A 25,278-nucleotide genomic window follows, 5' to 3' on the forward strand; every position below is an offset into this window, starting at 1 on the left:
CTCGCGCGTGGAACCGTTCGATCGGAGAAACGTCGGGAATAAATCACGGCTCGGTATTTTTATTCGTCATCCGTTGCTCGAACAAAGTGTCGTTGGCCAATGTCTGGGCTCGCGCAACTGGGTCGCAGCTGGGTAACGGGCTGCGCGTCGATCGGGTCGCGAAACCCGTACGAGATGTCGGGGAGAACGTCGTGGCGCGTTATACCGGTCCTCGGTGAGTCCCTAATGCCTTCGCGGACCCGGCTAAAAACCCACGGAGAAGCTTTTAAATTACAAGCCAACGGCCTTGCCCCACTCCCGTTCTCCGCCTCGAACTGCGATCCGCCTAACCCGCTCAGCCCCGACGGTCTGCGGGTTTTTGTGTGCAATTTTAATTTTAACGCGAGCCATTCCCCGGCAGCTCGCCCGCCGCCGTACCCGGCGCACTTTAATCTTCCAGAGGAACGTCCATTGTACCGTCACCGTCACCCCCCGCACCGTCTCCCTGTCCCTTCGTTTCTCCTCCTTCTGTCCTCCTTCGTTTCGTCACAGTTTTCCGCGCGGACTCGCGGGAAAAAAAAAAAAAAGAAAAAACGCAGCACGGACGGGGTAGGGAACCGAGCCACGGGAACGAGTCGCACGGGCACGCCACTCGCTCGAATTAAGCACTTTTGCTTTTACATCGGCGGCCCTTTGTCGCGCGGTGTCGTCGACGACGGTTCGTTCGGGTTTGCCGAAACCCGCGCCGTTTGTCCTTCCTCGGTGCCCGCAAACGAGGGAAGGGAACCCGTGCAGGAGTCTTTTCAGAGCGACGCGTTCAAAGCCCGAGTCGAAGCTTCGTTAGCGACTCGTCGTCTTCTTCTTCCTCTTCTTCTTCGTCCGATTACTTCTCCGACGTCGCCGTTACCTGGCCTCGTTTTCGCCTCGTTTTCGCCTCGTTTTCGCCTCGGCCTCCATCGCGGGTTCGAGGACGGCTCGCGAGCATCCGTGACGCGGGTGTTTTTAAGCAATGAAATTCTCCCTCGCAGCCGACCGAGGACGCTTATTACGAGTCCCCTTTTGTCGCGGTTCTGCTCGAATTCAATGGAACGCAATGGGAATAAAACGACCTTCGTTCGAACGGACGAGTCCACCGACGAGCTCGGAGGGTAAGGTCGTTCCGTGGCGCGTCTCTTTCCCGCGCGTTGCTCCATTCGCTCGCGGAGATCTCGTATTTGCGTCGCGTCGATGCGCGAGGAACGATCGAGCGCAAGGTCGATGCGTCGCGGTAGATTTTCGTGGATTTATCGAGCCGTGGGTCCGATCAAGACCGAGGTTAATTCGACCGTCAGCCGGTCGCAGGCGGCGAAAAACTCGCAGCCTCGTCCACTATCGCCTCCACCCGACGCAACTCCGTCCTTACCTATCGGGCGACGAAAAATCCCCAAAGTTCGCGCCATGTGGCGTCGAAAGTCCACGGCAGCCGGCACCGGTACGGGTGAGAGAAGAAAAAAAAACAGGAAAGTAGCCGACCGGGAACCCGTCTTGCGGATTAGTTCGGCCGTTGGAACGACGCAAAAATAATCGCACCGTTGCCGTAGGATATTTTCCGCGGCCATAAAACTATAATTTCGTTCCCGGTATACCCCGTGGCGTTCCCTCCCTCTTCGAACTGAAAACAATTCCGGGCCGATTCAATTTCCTTCTCGTGCAATTGAAGCAACGGTAGAGGAAGATAAAAATCATCCCGGGAGCCGTAGCGGAGAATTTAATTTCGCGGGAACGATGTTCAAAGTATCGCGATACTTAGGAATGTGACCCGGTCAGGTGTTCGGACCGAGTCCGGATAGGAATCTCTCGAATCGGGAAACGAAATCATTGTTCGCGAACTGTGACGCTGCGCGACGTTCCCCGTTTCGTAGCTCGATTTTGAACGGTGGTCCGGAAGAAACGATATCTGGGTCGCGATAGTCCGGGAGACGATGACGATCGATCGAGAGGTCGGTCGGTCGGTCGGTGAGCAAAAAGCAATCGCTTTCGAAAGATTCCGGTGCACCGAGCCCTTCGCTCCGCGACGCGCAGCACGAACGAGAACGATACCTTGCGGAAAAATCGACGAATCGCCCGGGACGATGTATCTCGAAACGATCGAGCGCGAGTCGACCGACGGGTCCGTTCGTCCCTCGTTATTTCCACTCGTATCGGTGTTCGCGAACCTCGCGATGTTGCACCGCAATCCGTCGAACTAGCCGCCTTCCGACTAGTTAGAGCCGCTGGAAACGGACGATACCGCGGTCGTTGCTCGCGAACCCCACCGCAAGTGGAAACAACGCGCATCGGTCGGACGCGCGAGCAAAGTCGTGTCAAATTGCTCGGCGAATCTTCGAAATCGATCCTCCCGATGACAAAGTCTCGCGCGAACGAACCTCGTCTCGCGTTTCTTTCCATCGTTCCGATCCCGTGGGCGTCTGGTAACTCGAGAACGATCGAACGTAGGGATCGACGTTGAAAAGCAAATTTTCGAGGAATACGTACCAGAGCGAGCGCGATTCCCAAGAAAATCGTATTCCCTCGTACACTCCACCGGACCGTGCATTTTCCTTGTTCGAACCTCCTTGCGCCGCCCACGGAATCCAGGGGAGGACCTCTCGAAAAACTGGGATTCGTTATTGATTTCTCGTCGGACGAGAAGCGGTCGAACGAGCGAAGAGATCGTCGAACGACCCATCGAGGCGGAACGCGCGTGGTCCGAACCGCGCGAAAATGGACGCTCGATGGACGAGGGGAGACGGTGGAGCGGGTCGGGGGGAACCGAGGTTACCCCGGACTCGGAGAAATTTAGTTCCCGAAACGAGGGTCTAATCGTTGCCGCGATATCTCTCGAGACTTTACGATGCCGTTCGCGTGCGCGCACACACGAACGACCGCGCACACCGAGACGCTCGCTCGCTGGAGAAGGTTCCGAGCGGGCCACCGAAGGAGAGGACCGCGCGCCGAGGACGCGCGCACCGACCACTCGAGACAGTGTGGGTGCGCGAGGGTAAAACATCACCGGGAAGATTACACCGGAGTTTCGCCAGTTTCCGATGTTTTATCGCGATGACCCCCCCATCCCCCCCCCCCCCCCGTTCGCCTCGCCGGAGGACGCAGAGGCTGGTCGGCGGCCGTTGGCGCGGAAAATCGGACGAAACTTCGGAATAATACGCCAAGGAAGCTCCCCTCGTCCCTCTCGAACAGACCGAAGAAGAAAACGGTTATCGGGGATCCGTGATTCTCGTCCGGGGACGCGTTCCCACTCGTGGAATCTCATACCCGTCGAGTCGTCGACAAGATGGAACTTTCCAACGCGACGAAGGCGCCGAGTACGTTCCTTCGACGATCGCTGGCCCCGCGTATCTTTCTACCGTGCGCGCGAGCACGCGAGCGTACGCTATTGGATCCTCGTCGATCTTTCGCGCCGTTACGGCATCGAGGGCTCCGTTGAAACTTTCGTCCAAGCACTGTTTGGAAAACTTTAACCCTCCGATCTGCATTATATATTTTCTTTCCCGCTCGAAAGAAAGAAACAACCTTCTGCGCGAGAGATTCGCGGAGCGGGAGTTTCTTCGCGATTTTCCTCCCGCGAGAACGATTCCAAGGTCCCGTATTCTTTAAAGAAATTTCAACCCGGGAACCGAACGACCGAAAGACCGTACCGTTTCACCGAGGATCGTATTTCGATTTTACAAAACGATCGACACCCGACACGGGTCGCGCGGCTACGAAGTTTCGTAAAAATTGACGCGCGACGTTTCACGCGGAATGCACGGTAACGTCGACACGGATGGAGGCGTTCGAGCGCGAGCCCCGTCCTTTTGGAAACAATTGGAAAATTTACGCGCCAACGCTTTCGATCCCGACCTCGCGACGTAACGCGTCGATCGATCAACGTCCGGCGACTTCTTTCCTCCTCCGCGAGATCCATCCGCGATTTTCCACCGTACTACGCGAATTCGCTGGCAAACCGCTCGCGCGGCTGCTCGCGTTCCTTCCCTCGCCTTCCGGCCGGGGATGATTTACGACCGACGCTGATAATTACTTGGATGCGTTAATTTTCGAGTCTTGATTAAAACGTCCGACCGAATCGGATAACGGCGGATAAACGGGTTGGAAAAAATTGTCCGCCGGCCGCAGATAACCCGCGAACTTATGCATTCAACGACTAATCTGGATTCCCTTCTGGAATTTTCCAGCCGGGTCTCGCCTCGCGAGGGCGCGATTCGATGCAAACGAGGCGTCGAGCGTTGTCCAAAAATCGTGGAAAATCGCGAACGAGGCGAGCTCGTTCCGAGTTTCTGTCCGGGACGTCGCGAACTCTTCGAAATTCCCGCGCTCGCTCGGAACGCTCGGGAACGAAGGACAATTATCCCGAAATCGATCGAACAGAGTGCGCGTTCGAACGTACGCTGGAAAACGTAATCGAATTTCGACGATTTCGCGAGTGGAATGGGTAACTTCGTTGCAGCCGCCTCTGGAAAAAAATAACGAGAAGGATTCGTTAATGTAAACTTTAACGAAGCTTCCTCGAGAACGCGACCGATCTCGCGAATACGCGAGTCTCTTGTACCTCGAGTTCGGGGGTGTCGTCGGTTGGTAAGAAAAAGAACGATCGTAAGTAGAACGCGTACAGTGGTCTCGCGTTCTAACGGTTCCCCGGCTACCGACTACGAACGCTCGAGAAGATTCGGGGAACGTTTAATAACAATTTGACGATTTAACGAACACCCGGAAAGAGTTCGTCGAGCCGAAGAAAGTTCACCGGGATGCGAAGACCTTTTACTCGGGCCGGAACTTTTAACTGCTGGCCGACTCGTTGTTTTTCTTTCTCCCCGTTAGCTTTATGACGCGAAACTAGACGCAATAAACATTCTATTGCCCCGGTTCCGTTATCTTTGCCTTTTTTGCATGGCAACTCGCTGCCGTAAATACTTCCACTTTAATAAAAATTCTAGCCGCCTCGAACGAAAGTTACCCGAACGCGGCGGTATTAGTTATCGAGTTTGCTTTCTTGAATTTCAGGCGCTCGGTTTTCCTCCCTGATGTACTCCGTTTTTTTTTTCTTTTTGCCCGTATTCCGCGAATCTCGATATCGCGTTAATTTTGCACGCCGGACGATATCCGATGTTCGTCGAAAATGCACCGTACGCGACCAAATATAGAGAATTCGTTACGGTATCCTTTGACCGTAATTTCCCGCGGGAAAGTGGTATCGTTTTTCACCGGTAAGGTGAAACAAATTTTCCACGTAAGTGGTTAACTGCGCCGCAACGGCGCGTAATTCGATCTTCTCCGGTGACGTAGTCGCTACTTATCCTTTACGCTTAGTTAGCGAGTTGATTAACAAATTTAATAATTAGCGTTACATTGATGCATTGCGTAGCCGCGTCCGCTGCATCTTCTCCTATTACGCAGCCGCGATCGATCTTGGTTGCTGTCTGGAGGCAAAACTTGGCAACGCGCGTACGAAACGCGATCTTCGTCGGTCGAATATCGCGCGAACGATCGTCCAACGTTTTTCGCTTCTCCGCTTATCCACTCTTTTTACTTGGAATCGGTCTCCGAACGATACGCTCGACGCGCGAACGGTTGCGATCGAACCGAAAGCTTTTTCAATACCGCGAAATATGGGCCGTATCGCGGGGGCGATAATGCGTATCGCTCGGGGAGGAGAAAAAAAAAAAGTAGAATATTTATCGGTAGGAAAATCGATAAAAATTGCTGCACGGTGTTCGCGCTTACGAGGGCGTACCGCGAACGCGACGATATCGTGTCGCGAAACGATGCAACGTTACAAAAGTAGATAGGTTTTCGAGGTACGGCGCGCCGGTTCGCGCAGCGCGCGAAATCGATCGATTCTCGACGCGCGACCGATCGAAAGTTGTAAATTTCGAATCGTTCTCCCGCGAGTTGAAACGTTCGAACAATTTTCGAGCGGTGCGTTGTTTGCGCCGCGCCAACCCGTCGTACCGCCGCGTATTTATCTAATGTAAATTTAATACGGGCCCCGCCGGTGGCGAATTCGAAATAATTTTCGAAAGTTTCGTCCAGTTGCCGGAGTTTGATCAATTTTCCCTTTCCGCGGATATTGTTTATTCTAGTTGAGCGTACGCGCGCCCAGCTAACGCGAATTTAATGCAACTCCGCAGCGGAATTAATTCGAGAATTACCATACGCGCCCGCGAGCCATCGCCGGCGTTTCGTCGGGTTTTTACGCGACGCGAAACACCTCGAAATACCGGCCGAGAGTCGCGTTTCGTGCGCACGGCATTTATATTCAAATTGTCGGTATCAAAAATCGATGACGGACAGGGGTCCCTCCGCCCCCCTGTAGAGCGGCCAGATTTTCATCTCGGAGAAATTTCGAATCGTGGAATCGAATCACCGACGGCAAAGAGACGCAAAGCGACGGGGACGACGAGGGATTCGACGCGTTGCGTTTAAACGAGGGCTTCTCGAAACGAATCGGAAATAGGAGGACCGAATTTTACGCAGAGAATTCCGGTTCTGGAGGAAATCGTCCTCGAGCGAAACGGTACCCCGATGGGTCGGTCGATCGCGATTTTTCGAAGGTTTCTCGAGAGGTCGGGTCTCCACGGATCCTCGGCAACGATCGCAAAGTTCCCGGCGAGTCGATTCATTACGAAGAAGTGTCGTTAACCGGACGTGCCGGTGTTCTCGGCTGGCGCGGAGAACGGGGCCGTAATAATTGTGCAATTAACCGGACCGCAGTTTCCGTCGAGTTTTGCCAAATGGCCGCGGTGAACCGGAACTCGCGACGAGGAAGAGCGTTCCGCGCTGGATTAAAGCTCGAAGCGAGAAGAATCGAGCGTCACCGTTGCGTCGAAGCATTAAGCGACGCGCGGCGCGCGCGCTCCCGTTGCGATTAAATCTGCGACCGACGAAATAAAAAAAGAGAGAGAGAAAGAAGAGGAGAGGGATGGAAAAACCGCGGGGGAAAAAGAATTATTTCATCCGGCGCTCGACCGACTGCGTGCACGCGTCGTTACCTGCATACGTGTCGGGAATATATCTTAATCCGCCGATGCCCCGGCTTGAATATTTATGCGAGCCCCCGCCGTTTGCGTTGTAAATCGCGACGCTCCGCGGCGTTATATTTTCGCCGACACGGCATCCTATCGCGGTTAAACGGAACCGTTAAAACGTTTTACCGTCCGAGAAGGTCCGTATCGTTGTTCCGCTCGTTATCGCGTTTAATTGCGACGAGCTCCGCGACGGTTGATTGCGCGACGAAAGATCGACGCTCGGTGCAAATTGACGAATTACCGATTCGCGTTCGCGAGGAAGGCTCGAGGTCCACGCGACGATTGTTTCCGTGTTTCGATCGAGTCGAACGCGAGCCGAAGGTTTCCGAGGGAATCGCAAAGTTTCCGATTCGGAGCGTGTTTCGTTCCGTCGTCCGGGTTGCAAGGTTCGGCGCGCGTACCGGGGCACGTGTTGTAGTACGCTCGGTACGAATCAAAGACGAGACCGAGGGGCCAGATATCGAATACGCTAAACGCGAGCCGGCAATTTAATCCAATTATTCCGAGCGATTAGCCCTGTTGCCTATCGCGTGCGGGGGCGCCTCTCCTTTCGACGCTCGAACACAGTCGGTCGCCTAATTGGCCCGCTCGACTTACCGCCCTAATTGTTTGTCCCCTGCTTTCGCGACTCGGTATGCGCAGGGCGGCGACGACAATGACGACAATGACGACGTGACGCCCGCCGAAGCGTTCGCACCCGCTGCATTTCGACGACAATTGCCGGGATCCGGCAACGCGCGGCCCACCAAACCTTCCGACGTAATTATCGTCCAATTAACCGAGTCACCGGCTCCGTGGCCGAAACTTGTGCCGCCATCGAGCCTCGATGAGCCCGATAATTCCACGATATTACCGGGAACGCGCCATTTTCCTCGCGAGAAACGAGACTCGGCAAGATTTACGTTTCCTGACTCGTTGCACGTCTCGCAGCAACCGCGATCCGAGATTCCTCGAACCGAGAGCATCCCGCGAGCACCGTACGCGAAGCCGAAATCGACTCGGAGTTCTCGGTACGAACTGAGAAACGTTCGCGGGCAATTGCGCGCGCGAGATCCCTCGTAATCGAAACGAACGCGAATCGAGTAATCGTCCCTCGATGCCCGCTACCGACGACGAGATTAATTTATGGACGGAGCGAGTGGTCATCGATCGAGAATTCTTACCGCGACGTAATCCATTCGACCAAGTTCTCGAGTCGCCCCGTAGTCTTTCCCCACCGGGAGTTGAAAACTCGCGGCATCTTCGCAAGAAACGATCGCCGTTACATCGCCTCGAACAAACAAGAATCGAGAGACTCGGGCCGGCGAGCTCGCGGCGTAATTCGCTCCGTCCTGTATATTAAACACCCGCCGTACCCTCGAGAAGAATCTTCGCGTAGGAGAGTCTCGAGCGTTTCTCGTAAATTTTTAACAAACTGTTCGCAACGGTCGAACGCGGCTCCCGATTCGATTATTCCCCGAGTCGCGACATCGATCCCGGGACACGTCGCGAAAATCCCCGGGAAAACGTTTCGTCGTATCCTCGACGAGCGGGTCGCGCGACGGCTGGTAAATCGGGTCTCGGGCTTGATTAACCATTCATCCGAGGGAAACGACGCGACGCGACGCGACGCGACGCAACGCGACGTCGGCTACGCTCCTTTCCCCCGATATCGCAAAGTTGGGTAACGAAAAACCTAGGGAAAAAGGAGGAGCGAACAGAGCTCGCCGGGGACCGTGGTAAACTGCGGCTCGACGGCCCCTCTGAATTCCTTGTTAGGCGGGAGCCTCGAATCGTTGGATTTTTATCCGTAAACGCGTTACGGCCTAATTTTTCACGGAGGAACGAGCCACTCTCGCGCGAACAATGGACGCCGAACGACGCACCGACCCTCGAGGAACTCGCGTTCTTCGGGCCGCGTTTCCCGTCCGTGAACTCGCGCTGGATATTTTCCACGGAACGCGTTGCCGAACGCGTTCGCCGCGAGTCGAGCGGAACGAACCCGCGTTCTCGAAAAGCCCCGCGCTCGCTCGAAAACCGGCGAATCCGGCGATCCGACGCGAGACGGAAAAATCGCTCGCGAGAAGGTAGCAAAATTTTTGCGCGAACAACGATGCCCGAGCTCGGACGCTTCGTCGACTCGCCGAGCGCGTTGCGCAACGAGCTGCTCGAAACGATCGGTGGGAAAAGCCAGGAAATCCACAGAGTCGAAGGGTTTGGAAGCTCGGGTTTATTTTTCGACGGTTTCGAACGGTTTCGCGATACGATCCGAAAGAGTTCCCCTCGATTTCCGAAAGCGGATCGGAACGCGATCTCTCGCTCGGATGATCTTACGGAGGGGCAATTTCGCTGGAAGAATGGCGGGCCACCGCGTCGATGACGGCGAGCATGTAAAAGACATGCATCTTGGCGGACTCTGGAGCGCTCGGTATTCCGGTGGCTGAAAGCGGCGGCGGTTGGTAATACTCTTGAAAAGTAGTCCAAGTGAATAATGACTCCGCACAATGGAGTTTCGAGACCTCTCGCGCGCGAGCGCGCGTCTCGCAGCCGCTCGCTCGTGCCCGCGGCGGGTGGCTCGAACTTCCCTCGAGGCGCATTCTTTCGGCCCGTATTTACTTTTCTCGAGCGCATTAACGCGCGAGAAACGTGGAGTTTTCGCGGTGGTCGGTCGTCTTGAAATTTTTCCGTGCTCGACAAACCCTGGAACGGCCACCGACCGGGGAATTATTCGACACGGTGTATCGTTGTCGTTTCGCCCTCTAGAAATCGAGAATCCGCGTCACCCGAAACTCGTTTCTCTCGGGCTCGCGCGTCCGCGCGCGAGAACGTAATATCCGTGGAAACCGGTTCGAGAGAACAACGACGCGAAGCAATGCGAGTGGCGCTCCACTTTACACGGAGCCGTATTCTTTGACGACGCGGCCGCTCTCCCGGTGTCGCGGAATTGCTTTCACCTTTCGAGCGGAATTGCGACCAGCGTCGGTGCTCGACGCGAGAAAGACTCGTAAGACCGTGTCGAGGGTGCCGAAAAACCCTCGACGTTTCGCGCTCCTTGGTGCGAAATAACACGGCCAATTTGCCAAACAAATTAAACGACGTTACGGGAGCCGAGCGTGGACCGTGGTATCGACGTCGTTACGACCGAGATTCGATCCCCGATTATTTTACCATCGGGACGGTTCGCGGGTGTAAATAAGAACGAGGCGGGTAAATCGTCAACGACGTTTATTACGGACCGGAACCAGTCCCGTTGGTCTACACGGGCGCAACGATACAAAAGAATGGTAAAACTGCGGTACTTTGCGCAACAATGGCTACTAAAATTTTGGTCGCGGAATGTAGTATTTGCTTCTCGAGAAATAAGCCGGACCTAGGTCTCCCGTACCCGGAGCAGGGTCCCCTCGCGCTCGCGTAGCGATAAATCATCGAGCAGAGCCTCGCGGCGGTCGTCGGTCGAATTTTCGCGAATCCCTCGATTCTCTCGCGACACAGATCGGAGGCCGAAAGTATTTCGAGGAAAACGACGCGAGATCCGACGGAATCACGGGGCAATCGGGTCCGAGGAGTCGGTCGGATGTTCGACCTCGTTCCTTTCCTCGAGTTCTCCCCGCCATTTGTCTTCTCCGCCCCCGCGGAAAGTCTCCGAGCATTCCGCTTTCCCTTTCCCACTTTCTCCCTCCCCGCGAGTCTCTCTTTCCCTCGGTCGGTCGTTTCTTTCTTCCATCGTAGTTCGTTCGTTCGTTCCTTCCGTGCTGCACACCCGGCACGAACAAAATCATAAAAGTTTTAGCCTACAACTCCGGGACGCGAGGCCGAACCCCGCGCGCCCTCCGAGCGGAGAAGCTTTTCGGTGTTGGTCGTTCCGTAACGCTCCCGGTCGTTTGTGTTCCCATCTTGTTCGCGTCTACACGCTCCCCTCGTCCGGCCACGTCCGGGGGCCACGGGGGTGGGTGTGGGGTCGGTGGGGGTCGTCCTCGTGTGCGCGCACCGGCGTCAGCGTCCGTGTGCCTCGGCCCGAGTTTCGTCGGCCATTAGCAGCAGCCGTCGGTCCTGAAAATCAGAAAACTTTCGAAACCGATGCCCGCCTCTGGCCGACCAATTACTTTCCTCCTTGCGGATTTATCGTACGCGCCCGGATATTAATTGTAGCCCCGACGTTGCCCGCCCGTAGGAAACGAGAGACCGACTACTTCCGCTCGGGAGAACGTCCCGCTCGACGCGTTCGATACGAGGGGCGAAAAAATTTTACTCGATCGGGAAGGAAATTTCTCGTTCGTTGGAATCGCGAGGGGAAATCGCTTGGAAAGAAATCAAACGCCGAAACTCGATCGACCATCGAAACGTACACGCGTTCCATCGACTCTGGCTGGTACGCGCGCGCACGAATCTTCCAGCGAGCGAAGAATCCCGGACTCGTCGGTTCGAAGAGCGAGTATTTCTACCAGCGGCTAACAAGAAACAATCGCGAGAAATCGTCGACCGCGAAGGAGGCAAAATATCGAATTTCCATCCCGGCGGGGAACTCGGCGAATTTCTTCCCCGAGCGATCTTAGTTTCTCGCGAAACCGCGATCGTTTTTCCCACGGACAGTTTTCGCGCGGTAATAGGAACGTTGCGCGCGGTTCCCTCGGCGAGGTAGAGAAGAGTAAAAAGAGAGGTTCGGGCTCGGGCTGACGATCGACCCTGTTTTACAGAGCGTTTACAATCTGCTGGGGGAAACCCTGTCGAGGCTGCAACAGTACGCGGAGGCGGAAAGGTGGTTCCAGGCGAGTTTGGCCAGCCAGCCTGACCACGTGCCGGCCCACATCACTTACGGGAAACTTTTGGCCCGAAACGTAAGTAGTTGCCGGCTTTGGATCGGTTCTCTTTCATCGGGGCGCGGATCCAGTTTCCCGAGTTCACCGCGGACCGACCGATATCGCGTTCGACGAAATTTCCTGCCCGAGATACCGCGAGTCGAGGCCACCGAGTCGAGATACCGCGATTCGCGGCAGGGGGATGGCTGCCGCACCGGGGATGGGGGTTGGTGGGACCGGGGGCGTTCGAACGAGGGGGAAAAATGGAGCGCCGCGGGGAATCTCTCGAGTTCACGTGCCAAAGAACACGGAACTCGTCCGGAAGAGTGTTTTACGCTATTCCGCGAAACGCGCCCGTTCCCACGGCGCGCCGGCCCCGTTTCGTTTCTTTCCTCTCGGACGAGAATTCGTAATATCGGGAAACTCGTACCAAAGGGCGAAATTTCCGCGATCGCGGTACGGGGACCGGGTGGGAGGAGTCGAAATTCGTTTGATAGGTCGCGCGACGGTGGTCGTCGCGACGCCTGCTACGCGAATACGAAAGGCGAGCCGTAGGACCGGTGGTAACCGCGAGTCCGACCACGTACCGAGCCACGTCGTTCGACAAACCTTCGACTCGGCACGTAAGTAGTTAGCGCTATTTCGGCGCCTCGCGTACGATCGAAGTCGATAGGCCGTGGAATCGGGACGACCCAGATCCCGCGCGAAGGGAACCAACGTCCACGGGAAACAGCGCGCGGTTAAGCTGATTCTGCTCGATCCACTGACCGTTCCGTGTTCCGGAGCGGCCAATCGTTGACCGGAAACCGGTATTTCTCCCGAAAACATATCTAACACGACCGACGATTACGCTCACCGAGCCGAGAGAGAGATTCGGGATGGCGCGATGTTTCTGCCCCCTCGACTCGGTACGTGTTCCGTTTCGGCAAACGCGCGGCGACGGGTCGCGCACCTTTACCTTTCCGCTCGAAACGCGAAACGCCAATATTTTTCGATCGATTAACGCCGCATCGAAAAGTTTCGATTTCATCGGGAGTGCAACGCGACGACAGCTGCGCGCGTCGCGCGATCATCGATCGAACGTTTCCCCTCCTCTTTGTTTTTCCCTTTTTTTTTTCCTTTTCTCTTTTTTTTTTCACCCTCCGGTTTGTTCGTTTGTTCGCCCGTTTGTTTAATTTTTTTCCCCGTTCCGTCCCCCATCCCCCGGCCCCGTCCGCAACGCGATCGCGCTGTTCATTTTTCCGCGATCAACTTTCGTCCCAATTGTTCGTTTTAATTGTCACCGTTCTTCCGCGCGGACGTGCACGCGTTAATACAGATTATCTCGCACGCTCGGCCGTTTCGCCGGTGTAATATCGGTAAATTGGTAATTTAACACTAGCACTCCCCGTGCACTCGATTTACCAACTATTAGCGAAGTAATTTGAATTCGATCGATGTCCCGGATCGTCCCGGGGGAAGTGAATGTTCTCGGCTCGGTCGACCAACGAATCGAATTCCGTTTCCTTCCCGTTCTTCGATCGTCCGCGTCGACGATCGTCTTCGAATCGACGAAAGTCGAACCGCGAACGGACAAATTTTCGCAACCGGTTACCTCGATTCTTCCCGACCGAAACTCGGGCTAAATTCCTCGCGCGCGGAACGAGAGCGGAGGGAACGGGGTTAAATAATTGCGTCGCTGTTTTTCCAGAAAACAACGGCGTATTTGTAGAAGGAAAGTTGCACGGTATCGGAAACGCTACTCTCGCGAAACACCGTCCGAAATGTCGCTCTTAATTTGTTCGACCCTGTTCCGCGAGAGTGGACGCTTTTTACCTTCGCATCGTAACGCGTGTTCTAGCAACAGGAAGTCCTTGCGCGCCGGATGCGCGTGTAAATTACGATGCGCGTCACGCGCGGAACGGAAGGGTCAATGAAAAGTCAATACCGGTAAACGATGCCGAGCGTAATTGAACGTTTGACCGATAAATGTCGCCGGTGTTGCGTCGCGAACGAATTTTCGTCCGTTGGTCCGTTCCGGGTCCGGTACTCGCGAGCGAGTCGCGGCCGAACGGTATCGAAATTCCATTTCGAGTCGCGTTTTTTTTCCTTTTCCGTACGTTTTCGCTCGGACGATTTACGCGAGGCGTCTCGATCCTCTTTCTCGTTCGCGCAGCTCGGAGACGACGACGACGACGAGTACGCGATTTATCGTTGTATAGAAATTCGAAAATTTCGCTGGCAGCGCTCGTTCCTTTTCTCTCTCGACGTTTCCGACTTCCTCTCGAGCATCTATAATTGGACGCGTTGGTTTACGACGCGCGCCGGGATTAATTCGGTGCGAAAGCGAGGTCGCGTTCGCGAAATCGTAGTCCATTGGTAAACCATTAGGGTACCGCAGAGTCGGTCGTGACCTACGGCTGTATCGAGTTCGTTGCTCGTTCGGGAGCACGGATCGATTCGACGCACCGGTTCGATCGCGTTTCGTCGATCGGCCGGTCGTTTACCACGATGCGGGAAAATACCGCGTCCAGTTGCGTCGGATCGATTTCCATCGAAACGGAGCCTCTCGCGACAAAATTTTCTCAACTTTTGCGCAAAGAATCGTCCCCTCCTCGGTGGCACCGTGATTTCCATCCCACCCTGTGCAAAAGAGAAACATCGCAGCGCGCGTTACGAGCCGAAAAGGAGGCCCGTTCCTCTCGTTCCGCGCGAAATTTTCTCAACTCCCGTTAGCGTTTCGATCGCAACGTTCTCACGCTACGAAGCGGCAAGGAAGAGAGTCAAAGTCCGCTCTGGACGAGCATCGCGCAACATCTCCGATCGATCGATCGAACGGTAGCCGATTGTACGAGCCTCGTTTGTGGTTTCTTCCGCAGTCGAGCCGCGTGCTGGAGGCCGAGAGATGGTTCCTGAGAGCCCGCAGGTTGGCGCCGGACGATTCGAGCGTCCACCATCATTACGGTAGGTGCAACCGCCCAGCTTCTCTAATTACGAACACGAGCCGGAGGACCGTTACGAGGGGTCACGGGGGAAAGAATCGTTCGATCGTCCAACCAACCGCCCGAGAATCGAATTCGCGCGGACGTCTACGAGCTCACCACCGGTCCGTGCTCGCCGAGCATCGGTTATCCGCGGAGCGGTAAGAGGGCTACGTTCGTTATCGGAGCAACGAAATACGACCTCTCGAACGCGCTCCTCGGCGTTGCCGAGCAAATTGGGCCGGCAGTCGACCGATTCGTCCTTTGGCCCTTCGTAACGTCGATCGATTCTTCGCCGAGTGCGTCGCGAGGGACATTGGCGATTCTCATCCTCCGAAACGAGGGGACCGAGCGTTACGGCCAAGAACAATGGGGAGGGGGTGGAGAGACGGCCGAGATTTTTTCGAGAGTCGTTTAATAAGGAGAACAAGAGGATCGTCGGGGAGCCGTAAATACTCGCGTAATACCCTCCCGGCGGAGACGAGCCGATCGGGACGGAGGGAAGAGAAGAAGAAAAAAATGAAACGGAAGCCCTCCGGGGAACGAAAGACGACTCTCGATGGCTCTCTCCGGTCGCGAGGCGAACGGTATCGAAGTTTCGTAGAACCGTTCGGTTCTCCCCGGTTTTGCACCCGCTCTCCGCCGGTTTTCGTCCGAGATCCGTCGAGTCCGTTCTCGCGGAGGATTCTTCGCGTGGATCGATTCGCTCGCGGGCTGGAAAGAACCGCGAGCAACGGGTTCTCGGAGGGTGGTCGCGAAAAAACGGGTCGGTTGGTCTCTCTCGGCGACGCGCGTCGTTGGGCAGTGTCCTTGGCGACGTTACGTCGGGATTTACGGCGTTGGTCCTTTATTAGCGACGAAACGAACGTTCCGCGTTTCGTCGACGGAGGATCTTCACCGCGGTGTGTACCACGGAGCGTAAACTCGAGAGGTTTGTTCGGTATGGGTTTCAGGACTGTTCCTGACGTCGCAGGGCCGACTGTCGGAGGCTGCGGAGGAGCAGCTCCGCGCTGCGGAACTTTCCAGATCCGATTACGAGCTGTCGATGGCGGCGGCGTCGGCGTTGCGTCAAGCGGACCGGCTCGAGGACGCGGAGGTCTGGTACAGACACGCGGCCAGCCTCAGGCCCCACGAGGCGCGAAGTCACACGAACTTGGGCGCGATTCTTCACCTGAACGGGAAATACGAGCAGGCGGCGGCCGCGTACAGCGAGGCGTTGAGGCTCCAGCCGGGCGACGCGACGACCATCACCAACCTCCACAAATTGGCGGCGATTCTGGCGTGACCACGTGAAACGGGCAACGGTCCCGCCGCGGGCATCGCGAGAGACGAGTGCGCGTATCGTACGAACCCGGGAAAGACCCACCATCGACTCGCCGTACTTCCTGATCCCACGTCTCCCCGATCTTCCTCCCGATATTCGTTTATATCCGTCGAGCGCCGCGGCAACGTCGCCACGGGCCCGACATCCTCCTCGGGGACCTTGCCGCGCTATCGACTCGTATCGCCTGCTATGGTATGTAAAGAATAAAGCTTCCTTTATTTTTCTCTAACGACCATCGCTTTTTTTATTCCATCGTCCTCGTTTCGCCGATCTTTCGGCCACCTTTCGCCCCCGCGTTCTCCAACCACGACGAACCGTTCCCGGAACTTTGTACGCGGACCCGCGGTTTACCTCGAAGCTACCACTTCGATTCGACTCGATCGTCGCGAGGAGGAAAGCTACCGCTCCCGCGAGCAATATTCCCGGTTGTTCCCCGTCGTTCGAAACTATTCCGAATCGCGGTGACCGAGCTGCGCGTCCAAATCGTTTCCGTTTTCGAGGAACGTGAGTCTCCTTCGCGACCGCGCGCGCGCACTTTCGAAACGCGACCCCATCGCCTCGTATCTCCGAACAAAGACTCGAGCTCGAAGACGAACCCGAACAAAGACGGAAAACTGTTTCCGATCCGGGTCGTTGGAAACCCTCCCCGATGGTAATCGCGAGAACGATCCAAGCGCCGGGGACCCACGAAAGTTGGCGAATCGTGGCAAAAGTTGGGACAATCGCGGCCGGGAGGACTCCACGGCTCGAACCTTGAACTTTCCACCCACGACGGCCGTGAATCGTTCGCGGTTCGATCTCCCTACCCTGGATTTGGAAAAGAAACCGGGCAATCGTGAATTCCGCGGCTACTCCTTCCCCCGGTTCCGGAGACTAGGAGGCGACGAAGCTCCATTAATATCGAATCTGTTCGCACGACGGGCGCCGACCGTGTAATATTTAAGTTTACACTTTAAATCACACCCCCGAGCGGAGTCGCGAGCGGAGTCGAAGCGGCACGAGGCGGGAGAAAAAGACGGACGGAGGGTAATACCGCGAGAAACGGTGGATACAGCGCCCGAGGGGTTGGCAGAGGGGGGAACGAAGCCACCTGTCGCTCCCGTCGTCGCCCTGGCAGAGACAGTCTCGACAAACACTCGACAGGTGCCGCGCGACGGTTACCTACCTTTATTCCGCGAAGAACTCCGCTTCGTTATCTTTAAAGCGGAACTCGTCGAGACGTCGACGACCGGCGAGAAGAGACGACTCGTTCGGTCGGGCATCGCGCGCCGTTCCGTTTTCGACCTTCGTCGAACCACTTTTTCACGCGCTTCCGCAACCCGTTCCTACCTCTACCCCCGAACCGTCGCGTTTCTTTCCCCGTTTCCCATTAATATTTCGCGCGTACGAACGAAACCCGTGCGCGGCCCTCTTGGCTTCGATTTCCGTGAGTAGCCCCCGGCGCAAGAAACCCGTTCCGTGTTCGCCGTGCTCGCCCTACGAGCAAAAAGACCCTCCTGGCACCCAGGATCCTCTTTTTACCCCGATGCCGAATAGTCACCGAGGTCTCGTCCCTTGCTCTCGCGTCTCGAGCGCCGCCGAGACGCCTCGAGACCCCTCGAGAGGAACGTCTTCCCGATTCTCGGAACGCCTCGTATTTTTCCGTGAGTCGCGGCGTCCGACGGTGAGTCGATTATTGCGAATTTTACGAGCGACGAGCCGGAAAGTTCCGAGCCCCCGACCTTCTTAATTGCTCGTCGATCGCGCAACCGGATCGATCCCCTCGACTTTCTCGTCCGCGTTCCCCTCCGGGTAATCGAGAAAGATCCTCGCCCGAGCGCTGAGAAAACCATCGAATTATCCCGTCGGTCGATCTCCGGGACGTTTAAACGCCGAGAAACACCATCGCGAGACGTCCATTCGGAAGAGTATCGCGGGGAGAAGGAAAGATCGATCCCGGGTCGAGTAATTTGCAAGTATCGAGTAATCGCGGTCCCTCTCGAAACTCGCGGGAGTTCTTAACGGATACACTGTACATTACGGAGCCTAAAGGCTCCTGTAACGCGACTCGTATGTCGGAGAGGTCGCGAGAATCTTTGGAAGTCTCTCCGCGAGCGAAGCGTCCGACCATACACGGACTCGTTCCCCTTGCGATACACGGGCGATCCGAATTCCCCGCGACGGACGCGACTCGAGAGTCGATTTTCAGACTTTCGAGTGGAACGATGCTCTCTCCGGAGGGAACGGTGTTCCACTCGAGATGTCGAGAACAAGATCTCGATGCGTCGCGCAGATTCACGAGTCGCGGTGAGAAATCTGTAACGGCACGCGGCGCCACCTCTCGTACTCGCCACCAGAGGGAAGCTTCCTAGCTGACCGTTTCTCGCAAGTTCCCGTCCTGGCTTCGATCGGTATATATACGACCCTTGCCGATCTCCCGATATCCCGGCGTGCGAGACAGGGCATGCTAGGATGCCTTGCCACGGCGACGAAAAGGGCTCTCCCTTTTCCTCGTCGCTCGTTCTTCCTCCATCGCACCCTTATAGAAGCCACGAATATAACGCGCGCGATAAGTCTGTCAACGGCGTGTAAATCGCCCCGAAGCAGAGAGACGAAAACACCCGGAGATTCCGCAAAAAGAGGGGTACGCGGTAAGAAAAGAAACGAAGGAGAGAGAGAAAATGGACCGCTAGAGGCGTGTTCAGGATGCTGCTGCCAATTGTGTACGGAGACGTTCCAAAAACCGAAATTCTCCTCCCCTTTGCCGCAAACCGTGGTCCGGTGACCGTCCTCGAACCACCCCCGGATCGTCCTTTCGGTCTCGGCGATAATCCCCTATCTCGCGAGGACTCCGGAACGGGTCCCCATTGTTGTACCCGGGACGACCCACGCCACCCTCGGCAGCTCCGAGGGCGTTTGTATCTCGACGTCGAGACGACGAGCCTTTCGGTATCTACGAGCAACAGCGAGAGCGAGCAGTGAGGAGAGAGGAGAGCCAGCCCCGTTCCGCGCCGAGCGGAGCGGAAAACGACGCCATTAACCGCGCCGCATCGTCTGGAGCCTTTCACCGGGTTTTCTTCCCGGCACGGGGGCCCCTCTGTTTCGCGGACGCCTTTGTATCGAGAGGTCGTGCTCTCCTATCCCCGGAGGGACGGACTCCCCCTGGCATAATAAATGTCCGCCTATCCGCGCGCTGGCCCATCTCTTATTGCGCCGCTCGAGAAACGGGGAGAAAAAGCGCACAGGGAGGAATGTCAATAAGGGAACTCGGGGAGAGAACTAGAGACAAACGGGAACGTCGAAGTTACCGTGAAAAATAGAGGAGTGGGGGGGAGAGCCCGACGGCGGAGTAATCGCGAACGAGGCGCCGAAAGATCCTCTCGAAACGACCGAAACTACTACAACCGTGTCGGAAGAAAGTCGAGAACGCGTTGTTAGGCTCGAAAGAGAGAGAACGACGACGTCGATAATCAAAGAGCACCGCCACCATCCTGCACCGATCGTCCGAAAAGAGGATTTTCCGAGGCCGGGTGACCTACCTACCTGCTGCTCTCTTTCCGTGCCTTCGGAAAAGGGGTTTGGCTCTCCAGCTCGAGTTCCCTTCCGACGTGGAAAGCAGCAGCGGGGTTCGTTAACCGCGCTTTCGTTGGATCCGCGTCGAGTCTATAGACGCGCGGTAAGCTCCCGAGAAAATTGCCACGGTACACTCCTCCTTCTCCCTTTCGTGTTGTACCGATCGGACGACCGGGTTGGGAATACCTCGAAAGTGCATCCGAAATTCCAACCTTCGAACCCAGAAAGTCCTCCGAACCGATCGTCTCGATCGCGCGCGTGTAGACCGACGCGAACGTGTTCGAAGCGGGAAGAAGCGAGTAAGTCAAGTCTCTCCCCGGTGATTCGCGATAGATAAACCGACTCGACGGAAGCCTCGAGTGTTCCTAAAAGCTCTTCCAGCTAGCGAGGCCCCGCGCGCGGAAAATCGGGAAAGTACGAGCCAGAACGAGTGTAAAGTTTCCGAGTCGGTTCCGGAACGATGCGCCTCGTCGCGGAGCGTTGATCGCGCCACGGGGCGGAGGAGGGAGAGGAGGAGGGGGTCGAAACGAATCGGTCCATTAAGCGTCATCCGTCAAGCAGAAGAGAACGAGCGTCCTCGAGCGGAAGAAAAACCCCGATGGAAAAAGTTTCAGCCACCGGGGGGGCCAGGTACGTAAAGATTTCATTTTCAGTGGGGACAAAAGGGGTGGCGACAGGTGCGCCCGCGATGAAATATTCCAGAGGGGCGGCGTCGCTCCGAGGCGGCAAGATCGCGCGAAACGACGAAACCTAGAGCGCCGCGGCGCTTCGTATTCCCTCGCTGTTTACTCGGCCGGACCTCTTCGCTGTTGCGTGGAGCGTCTCTCGAGCCGATCGCGAAAGATCTCGAGGGTACACCGAGACGACGCATCGAAAGTCCCCGCCCGGACCTTGGAAATTCCCCGTAATCCCGATCGCGTCGATTCTTCGCATCCCCTCGCGGTAATACGGTCTAAGCGTACCCTCGGTGGATTTTACGCGCCCGAGCTCGTGACTCGAAATAGAATTTCCGTTTTATTCGGCCGTAATCTCGGGCGGAAAATTCCGCGCGATCCGCGAGTCCCTGACGGTACACGCGCGTTATCGACGCGCTCGGATCGATCTTCGCTCCGCGTCGTCGATCACGGACCACCGAACGGCTTCGCGTTTTATCGCGCGTAACGCGTCCGATCGAAGACTTTGCGTCGTAAAAAGGCGACCCTTTTGTTTTCTCGTCGCGTAACCTTTCGAATTTTCCCGATCGTTCGACGAGAACCCGTAACGATTCCGCGATCATCGCCGCCAGCCGACGTAGCTACAAATCGGTGCACTTTTCGCGAAAAATGTTCGGTTCGCGCGACGAGAACGTTGGGGAGAACGAGGCACTGGAATTTCTCTCGCCTCGCGAGAAGAACGTTTCGTTCGCGAGAGTGCGACGATAACGCGGTTACGAAACCGATCGCGAACCCGAGCGAGAAATTTTATCGATACCCGAGCCGTTACCTCGGAACCGAAGCGAACCGGAGCGTCGTAGTTAGTTTTTACGGACACGGCTCGGCTCTGGTAAACTCCGGTTGCCGAAACGGCGTTAGGTCGTTCGTGCAAGAAACTCGGCCGCGAGTGCATCCAGTCTCGCGGATTGTCCTCCGGTGGCGTTCTTCCGTGCGATTAACGCGAAATCTCGTCGCGACGTCCATAGAGCGCGAACCATGGAAACACCGAGGGACCGTTTCCGCGCGCGTTAAGCGTCGTCGTTGCCGCGTTCAAAGCTCGGCGAACCGTGGTCCGCGTTGGCGCGTTATTAACGTCGACGATTAACGAGACGCCGGCCGGCCGGCCGGCCGCGTCCGAAGCTTTGTTCGTTTCGACGTTAATCGAGTACACGGCGGCGAATCGCGGCGCAACGCGCGTACCAAAATACGGTGCACGCTCACGGTCCTCGAGGCCGAGGGAACGACCACTACCGGACCGGAAGTCGCTCGGTACGGCGCACGTCCGGCCGAAATATTCCGGCTAAACTAACATCCGCGGCTCCGGACCGCCTTCGAAGTTCACGCTTCGAATCTCGAGCGGACCGCGCCCAACCGGCTGGAAATTAACGCGAGCGGGAACACGCGTCGCGAGAGATCGCGCGGAATCGCGCGAATATTACCGGATCGGAAATTAAAAATCGACAGACGCGAGCGTGCTCGAAAATTGGATTCCCTAGGTACCGATTTCCCCGCGAACGACTTCGTTCGCGAGAATTGTTTCCGGAACGAGCTCTTTTGTAAATATTTCGCGAATCGACTACGGAGAATTTCACGAAGATTTCGATACGTTCGAGGTAGAGCTGCCGCGGTCCGGGTAACGAGTGAAATTAATTTTTTTCCGAACAGCCCGCGCGTTCGATTTCCCGCGTTTCTACACGGTTTTTAAAAACTCTCGGCCGCGCGTAATGTCCATTTAAAATTACTTTTCCAATCGAGCCACCGTAAATGGAAACGGAAGGAGCCGACGCGTTCGAATTTTTCCGCCCACGGAGAAAATTGCACGCGATCGCGTATAAAAGTAAAAACCGATACGAAATGTGTTTCGAAACCGGTGGCGGACAAACGGACGGAGAGTAATTTTACGCGGACGGGGAAAAAAAAAAGAAAAGCCCGGGTTCGATTTTTCCGCGCGCGCAAAAAATTTCCCAGTTCCGTGGAAAGTCGCGCAACGTGTTCGTGTACGTGTTTCCGCTCGCGTAGAATCGTTTCGGCGAAAGGGTTGAGCATTTCTCGTAAAGTTTCCAGCGCGAACGACCGGTACGTTCTCGATTCCTCGAGAGAGAGGCGGATAAAGAGTTGCCGTTCGCTCGAAAAATTCGACCATTTTTAATGTCGTTCCGCTTTTTTCGCGCGACTCCCAAGATCCAACGCGTCGATTCTCCGAACGCGTTTCGAAACATCGTCCGGTCGAAATATTCGAGCCGAAGCAACAACGTCCGGGCCGCCTTGGAAGCTTTCGGTCGGCACTCGAGCGGACCGCGTGCACCCGGCCGAAAATTAATACCGAGAGGAAGATGCACCGCGAGAGCCCCGGCCACTCGGGATTTATGTATCAGGCCGGCCCCGTGAATCCCCGCGTATTTCCCCAACGTTACAATTTAAAGGATCGACGGCGGATTGAATTGCGGGAATACGGGCGTTCTCCGCTCGGTGAAATTCCGCGATGGACGGTCCGGGGACTATCGACTACGAAAAAGGGGACTTTCAACGCGCCTGCCGTCGATGAAATTAATTCGGTCCGCAGTTTCCGGGCGTATTTTCGGCTGTATTCCATCCGCAAGGCTTTCCCATTTTCCCAGCTACGACGTGGACGGAGATCGCGTCTCGAGTCGTTCGATGTCGCTACAAGGTCCTCGAATATCACGGAGGTTCTCGGAGCGTTCGAGACTTTCGAAGTGTTTCGAATTTTCAAAATATTCGTGACTTCGGAGCCTGCGTCGGCCCCTCGAGAAGCGATCTCGAAGCCACTCGGAACTTCGGGATCTCGAGTCGCTGGAAAATTCGCGAGCGAGAGCGTCGAAGACGACGCAGCGACGATCGCGTGACAATCGAAACGTTAATCAACCGAGGTGGCTGCGCGTGAAATCGCATCGAATCCGCGTTATCGTCGGACAATGTACAAAGCGAGCTTGTTTACCCGGTTTCGAACGCTCGTAGACGCGACGCTCGCCGGAGAATCGTCCGAACTCGAGAAATCGTCGTAAAGCGATAAACGTCACGACCCGTGCACTCGAGAGCTCGGTAAATGGGTAGCTCAGGATTTAATGAAAGCAAAGTGGCTGAATAAAGATGGACGGGGCGAAAGTGGCTTCAAAAGCGAGATTGCGCGAAACAAGATTCAATTTTGTACTCGATGAAACGCAAGCGGAATAATTTACTTCGCGGCTCGGGAAACGACTGGAACAGTTGACGCGCGTATTTACCAAAAAACGACCGATGCAGTTCTATCGAGGCGTAACGCGGAATCTGTTATTTTTCCAGCGACGGTGCACGGCCGTGCAGCAACGACGATGCACCAGAGATTAAACGGAGAAGATCGTCGCAACTTCGTCGTTCGTTCTTCGCCCCAGCTGCTACGGTTACCGCGAATACAACAAATATTACTACACCTTTTTCGTGTAAAATACACGCTTCGATGAAAATAAAGTTGCATAAATTTTAACGAAATCGATCTCGTTCTCTTACCCCGCATTTCCCCTTCCCTGGAACCCTACGAACCGTCGCGGGTTCTTGGAAATGACGCCAATTCCAAGAAATCGCGCGAGTCAAAATTTTGCCAGACTTTCGAACAACATTTCGTTGATTTTTAGACTTTGGTATCAGCAGAACACGATGTCCGAGGAGGTATTCTTATTCCGCGGATTCCAAGAAATGACGTCATTTCCAAGAATTTCCGCGTATTGATATTTTGCGGGTATCGGGAGAACATAATACGCGAGGAGCAAACCGTTCGCCTTTGCAAATTTCTCAATATCTTGATGTTTATTTATCATAATTATTAACAACCATCGTAGGACCACAGTTTAAACAATTATTAACAATGTCCTAGTATGAATAATAGCATAAAAGCCATCAATTTCTTGAAATATCCGCTTAAATCGTACAAATACAATCGAAGTAACGGTAAGTCACCTTCTCGAGGGTATAAATAGAACCACGGGCTGCCGAAAATTTCATTCGCCCCGGAGCCTCCGCGGCGGACGGAGCTCCTCCTCTGGGGGACCTGGACCCTCAGGGCCAGGGTGGCCCGCCGCGGGGAAGGGCGGAAATGCCACGGACCCGCCGCGGACTCGGGGAGGAACCACGGGGGAAGGAGCTCCCTCTTCGGTGGACCTGGACCCTCTGGGTCAGTGTGGCCCCACGCGGAGTATCCGGGACGGACGGAGGTCCTCCGGGGCACCTGGACCGTTCGACCCAGGATGGCCCGAGGCGGAGAGGAGCGGTCTCGCGGGGAACTCGCGGAGGAACCGCGGCGGATCTGCGCCGACCAGCGCGAACGAAGTCTGTGGGAATGTAGATCGATGTAACTCCAATACATTTCAATAAATTCATTAAGTAACAAATAATTAGCGTTTTTTTATTTTCCCACTTTGTTTCCACTCCCTTTACTCCAAGAATTTTTAACTTTTACTAAAATTTCTCCGAAAATTCTCAGAAATGACGTCATTTTCGCGAAATTCCGAAAATTCTCAGAAAATGACGTCATTTCCAAGAAATTCCGAAAATTCTCAGAAAATGACGTCATTTCCAAGAAGTGGCACGATAGGAATACCTCCTCGCACGTCATGTTCTCCTGATACCAAAGTCTCGAAAACGGTGAAAAATTCTAGTTAAACTACAGAAATTCGTTTAAAATTCGCGCCACGGGGAAATTCCTGGAAATGACGTCATTTCCAAGAAGTGGCACGATAGGAATACCTCCTCGCACATCATGTTCTCCTGATACCAAGTTTGAAGTTCGAACAAACATTTTAGAAAATTTCTGAACTTTGGCTAAAATTTTTCGCCTATTTTCGGACTTTGGTATCAGGAGAACATGATATGCGAGGAGGTGGCACGATTCCATCGGTTCTTGGAAATGACGTCATTTCCAAGAATTTCCGCTAGGCGAGAATT

The 25,278-nt window shown here is 55.4% G+C and overlaps 1 protein-coding gene across 6 annotated transcripts in view; it reads left to right on the forward strand.

Annotated features, from left to right (window-relative positions):
- Window positions 1–23,807, forward strand: part of Tmtc2 (Transmembrane O-mannosyltransferase targeting cadherins 2) — a 168,385-nt gene extending 144,578 nt beyond the window's left edge. For 2 of the 6 annotated variants that reach the window (XM_076318112.1, XM_076318113.1), the window contains exons 8-10: window positions 11,714–11,854; window positions 14,674–14,758; window positions 15,729–16,323. In XM_076318112.1, the coding sequence (XP_076174227.1) occupies window positions 11,714–11,854; window positions 14,674–14,758; window positions 15,729–16,060 (558 nt within the window). In that variant the 3' untranslated portion in view covers window positions 16,061–16,323. Of the gene's footprint in view, window positions 1–11,713; window positions 11,855–14,673; window positions 14,759–15,728; window positions 16,324–23,643 lie in introns of those variants that run through there. The other 4 variants (XR_012992945.1, XM_076318115.1, XM_076318114.1 and 1 more) reach the window with 4 other exon arrangements.
- The last annotated feature ends 1,471 nt before the right edge of the window (window positions 23,808–25,278 follow it).

Source organism: Ptiloglossa arizonensis, chromosome 8 (assembly GCF_051014685.1).
Source record: "Ptiloglossa arizonensis isolate GNS036 chromosome 8, iyPtiAriz1_principal, whole genome shotgun sequence".
NCBI classification, from domain to species: Eukaryota; Metazoa; Arthropoda; class Insecta; order Hymenoptera; family Colletidae; genus Ptiloglossa; species Ptiloglossa arizonensis.